The following is a 21,345-nucleotide window of genomic DNA, read 5'->3' on the forward strand; positions in this document are numbered from 1 at the left end:
ATAATGTACAAATCTAAAACCATATGTTTGCTTCACAAGTCTACTAGGAGAGCTTATTCAGAGGTGGCTGATGGCCCTAGCCAGGTGAGGGGGTGGAATTAGCATTACCAATTGGGGAGACTGAATGTCTGGACATTGTCTCCACTCCCTTCCTCCAGGCACTTGAATGATCAAAGAAGTTGGTCAACAGCTGGTGGGGGGATTCTCTGCCACCCAACCACCTGTGTTCTAATGCAAATGTGAAATGCAGTGCATAAAAGTAAACTGAAATAGACTTGAGATTAGTACTGCCAGGCCGAGAGGCTGTCAGGGAGCTCCCTGGCTCTCTCTGCTATGCTGTTATGATGCTGTTGAATAAACACACTGAGTGATTCTAGAACCTGGAAACCCTGACGTCGTCTCTTCTCTATTCTCCTCCATATTATTACATCTAAAGCCTGCTAACACGCGGTGTAATGCCTCATCAGATACGACAAAGTTTCTCTGCCAAGCAAACACATTTGCAAACATATTTTTAACAATAGATTTAGGGCCGCAAATCTGCATGTGGAACTACAGTATACATACAGACAATGTGGGCATGAGACTGGCGATTAACCCCCAAGCGAGCCACTAGTGGAGCCAACGCTTAGCTGAGCGCGCCCTCCGAGTTGGCAAGCCGTGGTAGATGGAATCGTCTGAAGACGGAGCGCCTCAGTATTTTTCTCCATATACAGTCTGCATCTCCACAAGCAGAACTTTGGGGTTTACCTGTTTACCTATTCACCTGTTTCCTAGGCTGTGTGTTTTCCACTTCCTGTCGATTTCATTGGATATCATTGGTCATCTGACCAGTTTCATTGGATTTCATTGGATCAAATCGACAGGAAGTGGAAAACACACAGCCTAGGAGAGCACCTGTTTGAGAAAGCCTCTGTGACTGAACCCAGGCAGATGCTTCCTCCTTCCGTTTTAGACGGAATTGGCTCTCAACCTCTTCTGGATCAGGGTCCACTTGAAAATCTTAAAAGTGTCCACGGCCCACCCAGACAAGTGTTAAGTGGTCAGATGGGTGGGTAGCCTGTTTATTTGAATAATAAATTGATCGATTGTGTTCCGGCTTGGATCAATACATACATTTAAGTTGCTATTTATTGGTATCACAATGAACACATCATTTTCAAGGTTTTAAAGGGTCTACACCATGAAAATCATCATCAATTGTATTTTTTTGGGGTCCCCAGTGTCTCTTGTACCCAAAAAAATGTTTTTTTTAAAATTCAGTCATTCCTTCTCATTTCATGGATTTCCAGAATGGGCGTGTCTGAACAGGCGATCTCAGAAATGGAAATGTTTATGATGTCACAAACATTAATGATGGCAAACCCAATGTTAAATGAAAAGTGCCCGAATCGCTCCGAAACTTTTTCTACCCCCCCTAAGTGGGGGTCTACGAACAAATACATCGGAGATTTTGGCTCCGCCCCCCGGAAGTGGGTGAAACAGGCACCTCAAACACTTGGTGGAATTGTTCAAAAATGTTCAAAGTGTTTTTTTTTTTATTTTGTATTTTTCTTAGGGACCAGTCGAAATTTACATAAGGGGGGGCATGGAGGAAAATAGGGGAGGGTCATGCCTTTCTAATTTTGGTCCAAGGGAGGGTCAGCTAATTTTACTTTGAATCCAAGGGAGGGTCATGCAATTTTGAATTTATAAAATAGTCCGTTTTTTATATACCTTTTTAGTACAGCAGAACAGTGGTCAATGACCCCTCTCCATTTCAAAGGATACAAAGAATTCAAATCAAGTAACACCTTGTCTATTTAGAATCAATGACGGTCGTTAACAAGCCATCAACGCACAGCGAGTGTGAACGACCCAATCAAATCTATTCAGCGTCTTAACGATGGTGGTTGAACAATTAAGCAAAACTTCAACAGGCGTTATTGGAGAGATGCATTATAAATAGGCCTACTATAACTGGATATTCATAATCATTTGAAGTAATTCTGTGCATGTGATTAATGTGGATCTATATGGACAGTTGTGGATAGATGCCTAGCTCCACAAGTAAAACCAGAAGCATCAGGCCATAATTGATAGCCTAATTTGTTTTATGTAGGCAACAGTGTAGTTGTAGTCACTGTAGTTGATAATTAAAAGGGCAGAGTGACAAAAGTTTTAAACTACTGGTTACCAAATATTCAACTTTCTTCAATCTGACCAGGATTCAATGGGTTTCCCACATGTAAGATGAGAACACTATCCATTCTGCTACCACTACTACAGATACACTGTGCATTTAGCAAGACTGACTACACTACAGCAATGTTCTAATCAATGTGGAAAGCAAAACATTGGACATATCAGTTTTAAATGTCATGTTGTATTTGATGGGGAGGGTTAGGGGTGTCAAGAATTTCACAATACGATACATGATGTTGGGCATGATATCGATATGATATATTATTAATGTTCTTTTCTCATGTATCATCAACATTGGCCATCATCTTATAAATAACGTTATAAAGCAAGTTAGAAACAATTACAAAGTGCTTTGTACACACAAATAAATACATTTGTGCAAGCTTAATGGAGAAGTGAAGTTCTCACTAACTATAAACCCATTGTTTCAGAGGACAGATAGACACTAATATAACAAATATAATATAATATAAGACTGCATAACTATAAATTCCACAAACCTCATATTTTTGTCATCTGGACTTTACCAACCAAGTGCAGCCTAGTTATTTCCAACAGCTAAAAAAAATCTATAATACCAGATACAGTATAATACAATCTTAGATTAGATGTAGGCCTATTTGAGAGTGCAGATGCATGTCACATTAACGAGCGTCAACGAGCATCAGCTGACACACAACACCTCCCCTCTGCAGTGCTTTAAACTGAAAGTGACTGACTGGAGTCTGTTTCATTTCTCTCCAAAATACCTTGAATATGGAGGACATGATTAATAATTACTATGATTATGATAAGCTTTACATGTCATATCATACAGTAAAAACTCCTAACTTTCACCGGCAAAAAAAAAGTTTTTTTTTTTTTATTAATTTTTTTTTTTTTTTAATATTACGATACAGTATGACATCATGACAATACCTATCATCACATTTTAATACCACGATAGGCTATATCGTGACACTTCTAGGCGGGGAGGGTTACTCTTTTTTTTTAATCACTTGGGGAGGGTCATTGATTTTTTTTTTTTGTCAAAGGGAGGGTCATGGCATTTTAGATCAGGGCACATACATTTCCTCCATGCCCCCCCTTATGTAAATTTCGACTGGTCCCTTAGATGCTTCTTTTTATGCAGAATTTTTCCATTTTTTTTTTTTTTAAATAATTTTTTTAAATAATTTTTTTTATTAACAGACAGAATTGCTCAGTAGCCCCCCCCTGCCCAAGAGGACGTTTTGGTATTGCAGCTGAAAGTGCTGTATAAGCCAGAGACAATTGACTTGGGATGAGTATATCTGAGTGATGATTTAGGCTCAAACCTTTTGAAAAAGGTTTGAGGGACATACACCATATGATATTAAATATCAAATATTTTTTTTTAATTCATGGTGTAGATCCTTTAAAGGAAAAAAATAAAGCGTCATAATTGTATTTTTTTTTAAATAATAGTTAAGCATATTATCACTAAACGTTTTGTTTAAGAAGTGTTTGCCAATTATTTGGGAGCCCACTTGCAATACCCTCGCGGCCCACCAGTGGGCCCGGGCCCACAGGTTGAAGAATCATTGGTTTATCAGGTATCACGTGAGGAAAAATGAGCGCTCCCTTCCTCCCGCCGTCTCAGCCAATCACAAGCCGCGCCCTCCCCAACCGGGTGATTCTAATACACACTCTGTTGTGCGTGGGTGTAAACAGTACACCAATCACGATACTCACAAATACTGGTTGGATTCATTCCTCCCTATGTCTGGGCAGTTGATCTTCTGACGAAGTATTCTCATAATGCACGCGAAAAGGATGCCATTCAACTGTGGGCGGAATTAAAGAAAAATTAGAACATAAGCAGGAACATTAGTGGAGACTGCAAAAGGGCACTAGTTGAAGATTAGCAATTGTATACATTTCGTATACAATTGAGCTGCGGCTCGTCTGGTGTTCAACCGCCCCAAGTTCTCCCACACAACTATCCTTCTCCGTTCTCTACACTGGCTCCCCGTAGCGGCTCGCATCCAGTTTAAAACCCTGGTGCTAGCCTATAGGGCAGTGAAAGGAACAGCTCCTTCTTACCTCCGGGCTATGGTCGATGCCTACACCCCTGCCCGACCACTTCGGTCTGCCACCTCGGGGCGACTGATTGCCTCGTCACTCAAGGGTCCTTCTGGCCGATCCACACGGTCACGACTTTTTTCTGTTCTGGCACCACAGTGGTGGAATGAACTTCCCACTGATGTCAGGACAGCAGAGTCACTGCCCATCTTTCGCCGCAGGCTGAAAACCCACCTCTTCAGGAAACACTACCCTTCCTCTTTGCCTGGCCTACTTGTTGTTAACTAGTTGTACGAACGCTTGTTTTATTGTTGTATTGTTTTATTGGATATTGTTTAGTCGATACAATTATTTGTTTTAGCTCCTGCTGTTTAATAGGTAGCTGATATATTGCACTTTTACCTTAGCGCTAGGTATACTCTTGGTTGCTTGTTTTTGCAGAAAATGCACTTAAGACTTCTGGTGATTAGTAGTTTTCGTTCCCTACCTATGTTGAATGCACTTATTGTAAGTCGCTTTGGATAAAAGCGTCTGCTAAATGACTGTAATGTAATGTAATGTGTAGAAATGAACTGTCCTGTAATATTGATTAAAATCGTACTTATCATCTCTGTCGAGTGGAAACCTCATATGTCCAAGACTGTTACTTTTCAGGATTCAAATAAAAAAGCATCAAAAGTAGCAGAAACGACGCGTTTTGAACTTGCAGATCTGCTACTTTTGATGCTTTTGTGTGACACTGTAGTATCAGATTCCGAATCAGAATATAGCATGGTATTGTGCATTAATTTACGAAAAGACACAAAAAGTTAGAATGATAAGACGTTGATCTGCCTGACAGCAACGTTATGCAGCAGTATTATACTAGAAGGTTTCACTCAATCATCTGCAATAGCAGTTTGATCAAGTCCATGTGATTGCATTGACCCTTCTAGGTCGTGATAGAGTTATGACAAGAATTCAAAACCAAGTTAATCTCAACAATTGGTATGCTGCCCAGCAGGTGAATGACTCAGCATATCGTCGCTGTCAGGCAGAAAACCTCTATATTTCAACTTCCCGTAATTAACGGCCTACTTGATCATACTACAGTGTCACACAAAAGTAACAAAAATAGCAGATCTACACGCAATTTCTTTCGAGCCAGGGGTGGACTGGCCATTTGGCGTACCGGGCAAATGCCCGGTGGGCCGCGGGCCAGTGGGCCGCTGGGCCACCAAAAAAAAAAAAAAAAAAAAAAAAAAATCTTTTTTTTTTTTTTTTTTTTTTTTTTTCGCTCCCGTTTTAGGATTATTACGGTCATTTCAGGGTCGCGTGGCCCAATTATTAGTTAAGTTAATGTTTGGGCTAAGATGCTTTCCAGCAGGGGCCTCAGTGCGGCTGCAGAGTTCATGTGCAGGGCTGGGCTGAAACAGTGAAACGCTCGCCCCCCCCCCCCCCCCCCCCCCCCCGTTGACAAAACGGCCCGGGGGGTGGTGGGCCGGTCCAAACCAAAATGCAAGGGCTGAATTTTGGTCCCAGTCCGGCCCTGTTTCGAGCGTGTAGAATAGCTCGTTTTGATATTGAGCTTGTCGATCTGCTATTTTTGCAATTTTGAATCCTGAAAAGTAACAGTTTTGGTTTCCACCCGACAGACTCTCGTATCTCCATATTTTTATTTTCATTAATGCCCTACTTCGTTGTACAAGAGTGTTCGGGCAAAAGCGGCGAAAGTAGCCTATAAGCTCAGGTCTGCTATTTTCGCTTTTGATACATTATAAAGTGAAAGTCTGTCTGTGGGTTTTATAAATACTTGACAAATTAAATGTAGTGATTGATTGAAGTTTTTATTGCCAAAACATGCATTTAAGTGCATATTTTTGGTAAATTATGCCCTACTTCATCATACAAGAGTGTCTTGCGAAAGTAGTGAAAATAGCAGATCTAAGCTCACACAAGCTTGTGGATCTGCTACAGTTATTGGACATGCAAGGTTTCCACCCGACAGCAACGATATAATTGTGCATATCTGTCAGAAGGATAAAACACCAAAAAGCTCGAGAGCTTAACAAAAGTTTCCGACTAAATAATAACTACCTCGGATCCATTGGAACACTGGTTCTTTTTCCCCACTTCCTGAAAAGTAATGGCTTCCACCCGACAGAGACGATACCTAAACGGTTTGGATGTCTTAGCCGACATGTCACAGTGATCCTGACCGAGGCGGAACGACTGCTGCTGAACAATTGACAATCAGTGCTGCCAAGATGGAGCTTACCAAGAGCTAAAGAATGCGGTCTGAATATACAAGACTTTTCTTTCAAGACTTCAATAATGTACTAGTATTTCTCGAACAACTGCCTGTTTGATGCCAGTGCAGCAGCAGAGATTTATAAGAGTACAATTCCTGTACCCATAACCATTTATCTGCACAAACAACTCTTTCATAATCGGACTTGGGGGTCTTTCTGACACAATAGTTACTCTGACACAGAAAGTGGGAACTTACCAGAATCGATGCCAGTATGGGAGTTTTAATGATCCACCACAGTACATCAGTGCTTTCAATTATATCCCAGCACCTGGAAACACAATACGGAGTTACAGAATTATGCTATGCATCAACACAGTCCTTTATGTTAACAGTTGTGTGCTCTGCTTACCCCACATCATTATAGTAAGCTTTAGCAACGCTCCATGCTGTGATGAAAATTGTCGGTCCCCCTGTGGACAAATCAAGATAACAACAGTTACAGCCAACAACGGTCACCCCGCCATGCACCGCCACCCCAACATACTACAGAAAATAATCCATATACTCACCCCAGCCAATCAGGATGTAAGCCCAGAAGTATTTCCTCTCAGAGAAGAAAGAGACAGCCAAGAGCGCATGGAGGTATAGGCCCTCCACCAGGAGCCAGAAAAAGCTGGCCATTATACAGTACTGAAATAAGACCATCACTGCCTTGCAGCCAACCTGAATGCACACAGGGGACACAAAGCACATTGTTAGAATGCTCTTCTGAGGCACACAGTGAACAAGGCACGTGCCAGACAAGCACAAAGAAAGCCAACAGTGTGGGGTCCACAAAGCTATAACAATGTGGGAACCACAATGCCAACAAATTGCATTTCTCTCTCTTCACCACACAGTAAGATGACAGGAGTTACTGTATGGGACGAATCACTTGGAAATGGAAAAAGAAAGTCACACACATGCCCCCCCCCTCTCCCCCCCCCCCACATATACACACGGTAAGCAAAAACTGCTATCAAATTAAAACAGCAAATTTTCTTTCCAATAATTTTTTCCCTGTCAATTGTCCTTGGCATGAGGGAAGCTTAATTGCTACCTCAGCCACAGACAATAACAGGCTATGACTAAATGACTGAAGCTACAGGAGGTTGGGTCTGAACTTTGCCAGTGACAGTGTGATTGACTAATCAGTGGTTTGCAGCAGCTGGTTACAAAGCTGTCTGTTCAGCTAGCATGGTACCCTGGCAGCAGCACGGGTACTGCCAATGTTTCCCAACCAGTGGGTAAGGATCCATTTTTGGGTTGCCATTTGTATGGGTCGTGAGTAAATATGATCCCTTTTTTTTCCCCCAACATTTTTATTTTATTTATTCTTTCATGCCTTTATTTAGAGAGGGATAGGGAAAGTAGGCTGACAGGAAATGGGGAGAGAGATGGGGGAGTAACATGCAGCAAAGGTCGTCAGGAACGGGAGTCGAACCCCGCGCCATTGCAGCCTAGGGTGCCTGGACCACCACGCTACGGCCCAGGCCAACATTTCTTTTTTAATTGTTATTATTTCAAAAGATTTTTAGCAACCCCCAACTTTAAAAATGTCACAAATGAAATACAAATTCAAACATCTTTCAAAATGTATAAAACAGAACCAAAGAAATTCCATAAATGTAAAAACAACTTTTAAGAAGTAATAAAAATAGCAGATCTATAAGTTCACATCGCAACGTGTTGTGAGCTTGCAGATCGGCTATTTTCACGTAGTTTGGGGGGACATAAAATTTCCCTTTTGGGTCTCGAGCAAAACATTTCTGGAACCACTGTACGGTACAGTTCGCTTGTTATTGAAGATAAACAAACAAATTACAAACTACAAAAATGTATAATTATGGAGTGTGACTGTATCAAGTCTACGGACACAAGTGACATCAGCTAGCAAGGGAGAGGGCTCAGAAATGCAAGAGAACAGAGACAGTATGGAGGATAACAGTCAGCCCCATTTTGGCTGTCATTCACAACACCCCAGTACTTCCAAGGTTAAATTCACGCATTCAAACCCCTGTTTCCTGTTGAGAGCTGCACAGGGAGGTTGTTATTGGCCTTTCTACATGCAGCAGTATAAAAGCATAATTTTCCAAATGGTGTGTGGATGCTCTGGGCTGATGCATGCAGCACTTTCCCAACAATATTCAATTCACTGAAATGCCCAATCACACTGAAGATCAGAGACGTCTACGCATTTCCCAGAGTTACAGGCTTTTTTGAGATGAGCTGCCATGTGAGCCCATTGGCAGCTAAATAAGTCCAATCCACTGCGTCTATTCTACCAAACAACCTTGGGGCACAGCACTCAGGTTGGATGTGCAGTGACAGATGACAGGGAATTGGCATTAAGATGAAAGGCTACAATGGAAAACAGGCACATTGTGGACAGAGGAACAATGCAATGGGGTAGATGAAAGCAGAGATGATGCGAACAGAGTGAACAGACCTGATGGATGGGGAGGACAAAGGAATGGAGCAGAGAAGAGATGACAGCAGGGAGAGATTTTACTTTTCTAGAGACACAGCTTCAAGCCAAAGATTATTAGAGAAGAAGAAGACAGCTTCACAAAAAAAAGAAGTACCCTAGATTGAAGTCAAAGATATCATCATAAACATTGTGTCATAACATGATTGATTGATCGATTGATTGATTTGTACAGCCTCAGTGTCTGAAGAAGAGGGACATCATTTATCCAGTCCAGACCTGATGGTTATCTCAGAACATTCTTTCTTTTCAAGGTATCCTGAACTCCACCAGTCTGATTATCACATATGTACAGTCTTTGGCTTTATGTTACCATGATCCATTTTACACTATAAACTTACTCCTGGCCATGAATAATTCAATGAATAATATGCTTGCCAGAACATGAAACCACCAATAAAATATGTAGCCATGATATTATCACTTCATCTCATCCTGTTACTATACTATAGGTCACATGTAGTCTATAGCCATGAGCTCCTTCAATCCTGCTCTGTGGTTTCCTAAATCGAGGCTTTTATGCACAGATAAACTTCACATCTATTTGAGTTATTCAGATAAATAAACCAATTCAAAATTGAATGAACAGTACAAAGAATGTTACACAAGGAATGAATGCACTAAATGTATCTAGTTTTGTTTTGTGTTGGCTGGAATGGTAAGTGGGAGGATAACTCCTGTAATCATTCTTCAGCTTCTGCCACGCAGGTGAATCTGATTTGGTGAGAAGATTGGTTTGTACTTTTCGTGCTGGGGCGAGAAAAATGGGCCTTGGAGGGGGGCTGGATGATTTATTTTCACGCACACACGCACGCACGCACGCATGCACGCACGCACGCACGCACGCACGCACACACGCTCTGCTTTAGTGGCAATAGAAGTGATGAATTATGGATTTTCATCTATTACCCCTAATTCAGATTCAGACAGGGTGGCTTACAATCTGTTGCTTAATGGTCATATTGGGTTTACTTCAAAATCTGTTCTGTAACTACAACACACACACACACACACACACACACACACACACACACACACACACACACACACACACACACACACACACACACACACACACACACACACACACACACACACACACACACACACACACACACACACACACACACACACACACACACACACCTGTAGCTCCAGGGCTAATGCTGCACCCGAGATCCGAGCACAGGATGCTGTCCTTCAAGCGATAACAGAACTGAGTTCTGAACTAAGCTCTGGATAAACAGGTGGTCGCCCTCGAGTCTTCAGCTGACACCAGCTCAGATTTGATTGCCGCTCCTAAGGCACGAAACAAGGACCTACAGTAGAGGCATGGTTGCACCGTTGAAAGATACACATTACCGAGATAAAGGAGAGGCGGGAGGCAGGAAAGACATGACTGACTTTGTATATCAGTGCCTGAAGGAGATGCTTGGCTTTGATAAGCTATTTTTAACCTTTGTCGCCAAGCTTTTCTCATCTCACGAGGAGAAAAGCCAAAGTAGACTACTATGGCAGAAAGTGGGACTTCCGTTGTATGTACCTCCCCCGGAAGATGTCTTTTTCAATCCATCACAACACTGTTTTCATGCCCGGAGAATGTAAACAGATCTGCACAGCATCAACGTACTGTAACTTCCTTCAGCGTTAATTACTGCACTTCCGCTTAGACAATTTCGGTAGCAGTTATTGCCCAGTGTAAGCTCCTTTACTTGACACAGCACACCATACACCATGAGGCCAGGTGACATTGATCCACCGAGAGCCTTTGTCATCAGATATCACCATTATCAGGAGAAGGAGGCAATTCAAAGCTGGGCAAATTACTTCTAAATTAGAAAAAGTGCTCCTCAGAGCACAGGTCTCCGCCAGGTCAGGCAGGTTATTGTGGGCCAGCAATGTAGAAGTTGAGGGGTAAATGTTGATGAAGTTCATGATTTGAGGCATTTTGTTCAAAGCAAACCACTCCTGAAATCGATGCATATCTTAGCCAATCGGGATGGAATATGAAAAATCGGTCTTGATCACATGACCATAGAGATAATGTGTACCGATTTGTGTGATGTTTGGACAAAATATGTAGGAGCAATATAAATAAATGGTGTCTTAAAAGAATTGGCCTGCTAGTAGTAGGCCAATGTGACAAGGGTGGCATTTCTTCCTCAACCTAGTGGGAATGTGTGTGAAAAGTTTCATGGCAATCCCACACTGCGTTCATGATTTGAGGCATTTTGTTCAAAATGAGCTACTACTGCAAACTTTAGATGCCAATCAGGATGAAATATGAAAAATCAGACAGATCCGATACTTGTAGGATTCAAATCTGCCGGTCCCAATGTCCGGAATGATTCAAATTTTCGACATCTGATAAAAATAATCTAAGACAGAGGCATTATTAAGCTTTATTTAAAGTAGTACACATTGTGAACTCGCGGTCGCCTATTTCTTTTTGACATCCCAAATCTTACAAAGGTGTCACAAAACCTCATCGACAAAACTGCATTTCATCCTGAACAATTCTATGCCCAACTGAATAAACTGACATTAGAATTTGACCGTAGATTTTTGGAGGTAGGCTACAAGACATGAGTCAAGTAATAAGAAAGTCATCACCCGAAAGTGGCTACAGGCCACACCACCCACCAAAGAAGTGTGATAGAGATAGACTCTATGGAGAAACTGACCTTCTCTCTTATGCTGAGAGCGGAACAATATGTGAACTGGATACTGTATATTGGGAAAGAAAATTCAGTAATATGTTATTCCTTTTAACGCCCACCTCAACACAATTTTTATGTTCTTTTTGTTTGTCTTTACTTTACTTTTTCTTTTTCCTTTCTGTGTATGTGTCTTTCTTGTGTTTGTTCTTTTGTTTGTTGAATTTTCTACCTGGGAAATAATTAAAAGGAAAGTAAAAAAAATGAGTCAAGCAGTTGGTTTTGTATCAAACCCTTCCTCAGTAATTACATAGAACAGCTGCCAGTTAAAATGCAGGAGGTGTTTACAATTACATGTATATTAACAACAGGTGTTGACATGGAGATTGTTGAAATTCAATCTGAAATGTAATTGAAGGCCAGAGCTAGAGAGGAAGACTTTCGGTAACTCACACAGTAGAGAGAAGTATCCACTGATTGTGTCTTGTGCACTTAAGCTACACTAAGTGCACTTAAGACACTTTCTTGAGTGAAATGGCCTTTTCACAAATTATAAATTCCAAGTGTAGAACTTGCAGATGCAGTCACAGCAGTGCCATTAGATATGTACAAATATATGGTCCCTCACCATTTCCATTAATAAACCATTTGAAATCAAACATTAGCAGACACAATGTAGAAGTCTCTGCTATGATGACTACATAGTGTTTCACTTCATGAATTGATAAGAGTATGTGTTCTCATCATTTGCAATAGGGAAGGCTGAAGGCACAATTGATGTCACTTCGTCTTTTAGTTGACTGTTCAAATCTCTTGCAAGGTCCCTGATTATATTATTACCAAGAGCTTGCATGCTTTGATTAATTCCTCCTCGGAGTATGGCTTCAACTCAGCAGCAATTTTTTTTGGCAATAATATAGCAGATCGTGACCGCTCCATCATGGGTCTCTCAACTTTTGATGAACACAGATTGCGTTTTCTCTGCTGTTTTCTCATTTTGTATACTTGACGTATTGTTCTCTGTGTGACATCTCATAGTGCCTTTTGATACTGTACTCTTTTGCCACAGCCACCTGTTGCGAGCACATCAGACACACAGGTTTGCCATTGACCTCACAGAAGAAAAAACAATCTTTCCAATTATCGGTGAATGTCTGTCCTTCAACGTCACAGTATTTAATTGGACAGCATTTTGAACCACAGCGGCAAATAGGCTATTCTCAGCTTTGCTACGCGTTACTTACCTGAGTACTATGTGTGTTAAAACTGTGTCTGACAATGTAATTGAGACCCTAGTGGTCTTTTATGCACAGTGGGTGGTTAACTACCGTCTATTGTAGTAGGCTACACAAAACAAGTAGAGATAGCGGTGAGAGCTTGACTGATTTTTCAAAAGTATAAATGAAGAAAAGATCAAAGAAATTCCATAAATATGAAAAACTAATGTTTAAGGGGTAGTGAAAATAGCCGATCTACAAGCTCACACTAGGCTGTCAACACGACTGTCTGCATTCCTTTGCGGTTGAGGCCAGTACAGTTTCAATACCAGGCAGTGAGTGATACAGTCTGTAGAAGGCCAGCATGGGGGCCCATGCCAAACTTCTTCAGTTGCTAGAGAAGGTGGAGGTGTTCTTCTTCACCACTCGGTCAGTGTGTATGTCCCAGGTGAGTTTCTCACTGTGTAACTATCTAAATAGATAGTGTCACGCGTTTCATTTAACTAATTCAGTGCCAAGGCCCAGAGTGCCAATGACGTGTAACACGCCAAAACCGTTCAGTGTTTACGCTAGATGGCACTGTTTGCCAACCTATGAGTGATCCTATGACTTCTGGAGAAGAGTAGATCTGGAAATAATGTGATCACAACAAATCCAGCCCTATCCGATCTGATGTTAAAGGATTTAGAAAAATAAAAGTTCTCTGCTTTCTTGTTTTTTCCTGCGTTTTTGGCGAGAACAAGCTATATTCAACAGCCAATAACTAAAGAACGGAGGTGACACGCTCTTTGTCCCCGATGGAAGCAGAGTTACTCCTCCGTCTTTTGCGACACTTGGTGTGTCGATCGTCCTGGAATGGAATATTCTGTGGCTCTTGAAAGGTTAGTAAAAATGCTCAAAAACGCTGGCACTGGATGACTTAGTTAATTAATTAATTAAGTCCTTTTTAACCACTTAAACCATATACTTCTATGACCTATACTAGGTCCCCTTCCTTTCCACCTCTACACCAAAACTCTTCGCCAAAAACAGACAGTCTTTTGGCACGACGTGTTGTGAGAATGTAGAACGTCTATTGTCGCTGAGTGTTCGCCTATTATAACATGCCCAGAATAAGGATGCTAGGGCTCATGTGGTTAAAATAAGGAGATAGATAAGTGTATCCCGGGGGTAAGAACAAGCACATTATGGAGGGAAAGAAAGAGGATGGAGGCTTAGCATTGCCACATTTTCTACAATATTACTATTCATAAACTGAAATAATGTGTCTTTGCGTCCTGTGAATGGGGTGGAATGTTGTGGTCCAAAATGGAACAACATTTCCCCCAGTCCCCCACCATGTCCTTACGCTCTTTAGTATGTGATCTATTACCACCCAGTAAACAGTGCCTCACAAATAACCCCATCGTAGGTATCTCACTTTGAATATAGTTCAGGACTCACTTGAAGCGCAGTGTGTCCTCTCTTCCAATTGTGGCGAGTGCACTTTTATCTCCCTCACTCATAGATGCATGAAATGGGTAAAGGATCTTTTTAAGGACATTGGATTTTTTTTAAAGTAAGTGAGTGAGATGCACGCACGCACACGCACACACAGGGGTCATCTTATCTTCTGCAGCAGAGGGTAATAGCAGCTGGCTTGTTTCATCCCACGAGTTCCATTAACACTCTGGAGCCAGTCAGAGAGTGTACCATTAAATAGCTAAACCTAAAAGCTCTGAGGCTTCTTGTGTGGTATGTGTGCCTGCGTGCGTGCATGCGTGTGTGTGTGTGTGTATGTGTGTGGCCCCATCATGTAAAACATAAACTGTGGCCCCAGGCAGAGGCCTCCTGGTTTCTATCTGTCTCAGTCGTGTGATGTGATGTGATGTGATGGGGTTTTTGACAACAGATGAAGCGAGAGATACAAATATTTGATGCAGAAAATGGCCACTATGAGGGATTCTGTCTCTGCACGTTCACAATGGTTTAGTGACGAGTGACCATTATCTGCTGTCTGCTTGGATGAGAAAGTGTGAGATAGACCTTGACCTGACCTTTAACACGTGAGATTGACCTGCAGTTGAAAAAAATATAACCATTTAACCTTGAGTTGACCTAACCTTTAGCACATGAGTTTGACCTGCAATTCTACACACATGAAACCCCCATAAAAGACATATTACACATCATTCTAGGACAAGCGGGTCAAAAGCAACAGTTTTGACAATGGCGTCCATGTCCATGTTTGATTATGCAAATTACAAGAGTTGCTCAAAGTTGCCGTTTGGGAAACCAAGTTAAAACCATTCTAGGTCCCCATATGAATGCAAATCAACAAAAAAAAGTAAGATACTTTCTACGTTTAGTATTGAACAGATAGAAACGTCAATGGACTAATTCACCTGCTTGTCAGATGAGATTGAGAGGTGAGATTGACCTGCAATTTAAAATACAACATCAGAAATGGATTCTATACATATAAAACTGCAAAATAAAATAGATATTACACATAATTATAGGACAAGTGGTCCAAGAGTAAAATTTTCAGTGGCCATCTTGGATTATGCAAATTGCCAAAATGGCAACTTTAGCCAACCAAGTCAAATTGTTCTCGGACACCATATGAATACAAATCAACAAAAATACTTAATAGGCAACAACTATTTAGGTTTAGTATTGAACACATGGGAGCGTCAAATGGACTAGATGTACATTACAAGCTCGCAGTGAGCGATTTCAATTGAAATGCCACTGGTTCGTTTAACAAACCTCCACTGGCTGCCTGTCAAACAAAGAATCCACTTTAAACTACTGCTCACCACAACCTGGCCTCCCCCGCTCCCTCTCTGACCTCCTCCTGGAACACAACAGGCAGCAGTGCAATTCAAAGCACAGAAAAGAAGAGAATGAAGCAACACAGCAAAAAAACACAGCAAAACTAAATTAGAACAAAGCAGAAAAAAGAAAAAACTATTACAATAACCTGGCAAGGCCACTAAGAGAATCTTATAAAAACTAATAGAATACGCACATCACTTCATTGAGGTGCTGGGTTGGAAAGTAATATGAAGAAAAAGAATAAACCCACACACTCGTCTGCTCCAAAGTAAACTTATTGACAACGTTTCGAGCCAAGGCTCTTCATCAGGTCAAACTCAAGAAGTGTGTACCTCACCCACTTAAATAGACACCCACAGGTCACGTTATCAATCAGTGAGGTACACACTTCTTGAGTTTGACCTGATGAAGAGCCTTGGCTCGAAACGTTGTCAATAAGTTTACTTTGGAGCAGACGAGTGTGCGGGTTTATTCTTTTTCTTTTTCTTCACTAAGAGAATCTGCCTCCAGCTCTTTCATTCAGGATTAAAACACATTTTTCTTCTGGTTTCAGTAGTACTGCACCATTTATTAATCGGTACGATGTGGTAATCTGCTTTCCACCATGAACAAGTATCAGTAAAATATACATTAGCAGGAACCAAAAAAAGGGTTTTCAAAGAAGTACTGCTTAACTCCCAAATGGTGTGGACTGCAGAATTCCAAAATGGCACTCCGTCATTGATGAAACAATATATATGATTTATTTTGAGCAAGGCATTAGCATACATTAGCATGAGTCGGACTTGAAGGACAAGTGGGATGCTGTCTCTGCACGTTCACAATAGTTTAGTGACGACGAGTGACCATTATCTGCTGTCGGCTTGGATGAGAAAGCGTGAGATAGACCTTGACCTGACCTTTAACACGTGCGATTGACCTGCAGTTGAAAAAAATATAACCATTTAACCGTGACCTAATAACCTTTAGCAAATGAGTTTGACCTGCAATTCTACACACATGAAACCCCCATAAAAGACATATTACACATCATTCTAGGACAAGCGGGTCAAAAGCAACAGTTTTGACAATGGCGTCCAAAAAAGGACTTATTTTCTATTATTTACAAACCCTATGCCATGAAGCCTTGAATTCATGGAGATTTTTTTGTTTTTGTCGCATTCCCAATCAGTCAGTAGGAGACTCAGTAGGAGACTCAGCAAATCCCGCCGGTCATCATATTATTGGCTTCGGAATGCGACAAAAATAAAAATAAATAGATGATTTCAAAGCTTCATGGGGTGTGTAATGTTCTGGGTGAACTACTCCTTTAGGGCACGCTCCCACCAAAACATGGTCGGCTAGCGTTAAACGCAGGTTGTGCGCGGCCACAGTTTTTTGCAGTCAGCGGATTCTAAAAAACGGGAGTGACCCACCTGTCACTGATTGTCATGTCAGGTGCCAAGCCATGTTTACCAAGTTGGAGTCACTCGGATAGCAAAGGCCATTCTGGCAGACCTCGACACCCTGTTTGCATGCAAACATTATGCAGTCAGTTAACATGACCAAAACGTCAAATGCTATATTGAAATGAAGTGGCGGCAAATCATAAATAACTTGACTTTACACCAGTAGGTTCACAAGTCAGTTCTCAGGAAGCATTTTTTGGAATATAATAATAATGATAAATCACACTTATATAGCGCTTTTCATAGTACCCAAAGTCAATTTACAAAACAAATACAAAATAAACAATATATACATATAACAATATAACGTTGCCATAGCAAATATTCAGACGGGACTGTATGCAAACACTTTGCAGTAAGTGTTCTTGGTTATAAAGCTATTCATCTATCCATCTTTTTCCTTTGAGAGACCTTAATTCACTGGAACTACCGGTGCCCGTTGGTGTTCGCTTGAGAGATATCCCTTAATTCAATTAGAAAGGGCTCAGTGAAAAGAAAAGAAAATCTATCCATCTCTCTGTGGCATTAGTGGCTGTCTTGTTCCACTGTACAATACCTCATTCAGTCTGTCTTTTCAGTAAAGGGAGCAAAAACACTTTGCCCACCAAACTAGAGACTGATGGCAATGTTTTAACAGAGGACTCAAATTCTGGTCGAAAAATCTAAACAAAAACAGGGCTCACATGAATAGATTTATGTCCGGTTTATTGTTATGACCATGTTGCCTCTGTTGATATAGTTTCTGTATGTTCAATTCTGATTAGTGAAGTGTTGTAGAAACAATCGATCACTTTAGGATATTCACTGATTTTGCAGGAAATCATTATTACAAAGTATAGCTGTCCCACTTTTATGTCCCACATAGCGTGAAATCATCACTTTCATAATACTCCCAGTCTCTGAAACCCCAGCACTTGTGAGGCCCTCTGCCCCATTCTTACCTCTATACCCCTATACTAGAGCTTTGATCGGATTCGGGCCTAAATATTTTGGCCCGGCCCAACCCGACAGAACGTCAGCCTGAACCCGACTCAAAGCCTGTTACATACAGTAATTGACAAATTGGTTCTAACCCAGCCAGAAGCCTGACATTTTTATGAACAGCAGCAGCAGCCTTTTTATCCTCATTAAATATTATTGGCTAGGCTATTCATGAAGAACAATTCTACCTTTTCACAACTAGGAACTAGCGCTCATTCTGTTTATCAAAGTGACTGTCCCACTCGGCAGTTATCTATTGGATTTAACATTCATTTGGAATGCGCAATGCCTTTGATGCGAGGAGGTGCGCTGATTCATTAGTGACAGACTAGACTGTTGACAGCTGCTGCCTGCAGCACTGCATTTACTCCTGTTGGATTCATTCAACAGCTTTTATATACAATGTTGCTGGCCGCCAAGGAATCTATCTAATTTATTAAAACAAGCAGCAAATGATCAATCGATCGCTTTGCAACTCTTAGTAAGTTTCATTCATTTTCGTTTATGAACAAAGGCGTTGATCTGAAATCGTAGTTGTTAGACACCTGGTAATCCACACGGCAGTAGAAAACATTTTGACTTAGCCTCTTTCCCGAAAGTCTGTTGGCGAAGGCTGTTAACTTTGTCTCTGTAGTTCCAAAACTAGCCTCGGAAACCCATGCCTTTTTTTTTGTTTTTTTTTGTTACAAAAGAAAAAAAGTCTGGGGGAACCATGCAGGAACGGTGGTTTCTAAACCTTGTTATCTCCTAACCAATCAGAGTGCAGAGGGGCGTCGGTCTAAATTTGGTGACGTCAGCATGTTCCGTGCACAGGCGGGGGGGGGGGGGGGACATAGATTGGTGAAGCAATAGGAAGCGGCGCTGGAATCCAACCGCCTGGGTTTGGATCCGCCCTTCAAGACCATCGATAGGGCTCGCTCTTTCAGGCTATTCCAACACGGTCTCATCAGAGGCTGTCTATCTGTCTGTCTGTCTGCTTTGCTGCTCGCTGCAAACTGACGGCAGCTGCACTTCAGTTGCTCCTGGGTCCTTGTGCCCTAGGCTCGAAATATAAAAGGCCACAAAGCAGGCTGCACTGCTATTGAAATGTAGCCTATAAATGTACAGCCCGGCCCGAAGCCCGACAAATATGTTACAAATTTGGCCAGGCCCGGCTCGACCGCTCGGGTCCCGACTGGCTCGGGCAGAAAGCTTAAGCTCTAACCCTAACCCAGACTCTACTCAAGTGGTTCTCAACCTTTTCTGGATCAGGGCCCACTTGAAAATGTCAACATGTGTTGTGTTGAGTGGTCAGATGGGTGGGTCGTGACTCATGTGCCTTTTCAGAGCATGTTATTTTAATGATCAATCAATCGACCGTGTTCCGGCTTGGATCGATATACCTATTTATCACAATGAAAACAACCTGGGTATAAAGAAAAAAATACTTAAATACTAATACTTTTTTTTAACTTACATTATTTTTTTTAACCCATTAAGACCGGGAACTGTGTGTCATTTTAAGATTTCTTTGGCTATTAACACATCAGGTGCCAGCATTTTTTCATAACAACTTACCGTGGGTGCCAGCATTCTCCCCATTGATTGCGCTTTGCCATTTAAAGCTCTAGACTCCACGACCAGCAAATCCACGTAAAAAAAAGCATCCATTCATGTAGCGCGAGGACCCTGGCTACAGCCTGGAACCATAACATTTCACTCGCAAGTTACAACCGGGACGGATCGCGCATCGCGCATGAGCGGTTTTCCACACCGGAAACAGATTCGGAGATATAGGCGTTTTAAAGAAGGAAATAGACAGGAAGCGGATGGAAGCCATGTTTTTGTTTCCGGTGATCCATTTGGCCTATCCTTCTTAGGATCACAATGGGTACTCCCAGAGCTGCTCTAGCCCCGCCCGTGTGGAGAAAAACGAAAAAAACAAAAAGACTGAAAACACGGTTCAGACCGTGAACGGCACCAGAGCGCTACTATGTGAAAACACGGTCCAGACCGTGATCGGCACCCGATGTGTTAAAAATGTCCTTGACATGAAAAAGTTTGAGCACCACTGATATAAAAACATATGTTTTTCAGAATACTGTTGGGATTTAGGAGAATACTGTAGGCTTCAGGTCTTAATGGGTTAAATTAATGTTATATTCATCAATAAAATAAGTGTTTTGCTAATTATTTGGGGGCCCACTGGCAATACCCTCACGGCCCACCCCACAGGTTCCAATTTGACATTACTTACGGAGGTCCCTGGGTAGCAGTTGTCCACCTCTCCCTGCTCGTAGAGAACAAAGTCCTTTAGGAACACAGCGACGGCCTTCAGGATGAACGACACAAAGAGATGCATGTGGATGAAGTTCCTGGTGCAGTGGAGCTTCCTATACGGCACACAGAGAGAGAAGACAGGTTGACACCTACAGTAGTCTGCAGACCAGTGGGTTCTCAAACGTTTTCATGCCAAGGACCCCCACAATGATATGTATTTGGCCGCGGTCCCCCATCTCAAATATTTTGTTCCAGGGACCTCCAGAAGCAAAGATTTTAGTTACAAACGTTCGCTTTAAAAATATATATATATTCAAAGATTTGCACACATTTTCACGATTTAAAAGAAAATAGCAGATCTACAAGCTCATAGCACGGCACTCGGTGCCGCGCTATGAGCTTGTATATAAAAGGTTAACATTATTGTGACGCTATATTAACAAATTTTGCTGGGGACCCCCTGGTACCCCCCCCCAAGGACCCCACTTTGAGAACCACTGGCCTATAGACCAGTGGGTTCTCAAACCATTTCATGTCAAGGACCCCCACAAGTGTTTGGCTGCGGACCCCCCATCTGAAAAGGTTTTGTGCCAGCCAGGGACCGCCAGAAGAGAAGATTTATGTAAAAGATTTTTTTTTTTTTTTAATCTAAATAGCAGATGTACACGCTCGCAGCATGGCACAAAGTGACACACTGTGAGCTTGTACGTCTGCAGCATATAAATGGATAAAGTGGTTAAAATGATTGTGATGCTGTATTAACTACTTTAGCTGGGGACCCCCTTGACCCCCCCCATGGACCCACTTTGAGAACCACAGCTATACAGATACCACACACACACACGCACACACAGGCACACACGCACACACGCACATTCAGGAGAATAGAGGTCTCCATACTAATTATCCAGAGTCCTTGACGTTAATGAGTAACAATGGGCAGTAATTCACAGTGAATTATCTCTTAATTAAGTTC

The 21,345-nt window shown here is 41.7% G+C and overlaps 1 protein-coding gene across 1 annotated transcript in view; it reads right to left on the minus strand.

Moving 5' to 3' along the window:
- Positions 1 to 21,345, minus strand: part of vipr1b (vasoactive intestinal peptide receptor 1b) — a gene marked incomplete at both ends in the record, with an annotated part of 75,891 nt that overhangs the window by 16,678 nt on the left and 37,868 nt on the right. The window contains 5 exons of the mRNA XM_080417455.1: positions 3,898 to 3,989; positions 6,716 to 6,788; positions 6,870 to 6,930; positions 7,030 to 7,183; positions 20,347 to 20,482. Of these exons, the coding sequence (XP_080273581.1) occupies positions 3,898 to 3,989; positions 6,716 to 6,788; positions 6,870 to 6,930; positions 7,030 to 7,183; positions 20,347 to 20,482 (516 nt within the window). The remainder of the gene's footprint in view (positions 1 to 3,897; positions 3,990 to 6,715; positions 6,789 to 6,869; positions 6,931 to 7,029; positions 7,184 to 20,346; positions 20,483 to 21,345) is intronic.

Source organism: Gymnoscopelus braueri (genome assembly GCF_963280865.1).
Source record: "Gymnoscopelus braueri genome assembly, chromosome: 21".
Lineage (NCBI taxonomy): Eukaryota > Metazoa > Chordata > Actinopteri > Myctophiformes > Myctophidae > Gymnoscopelus > Gymnoscopelus braueri.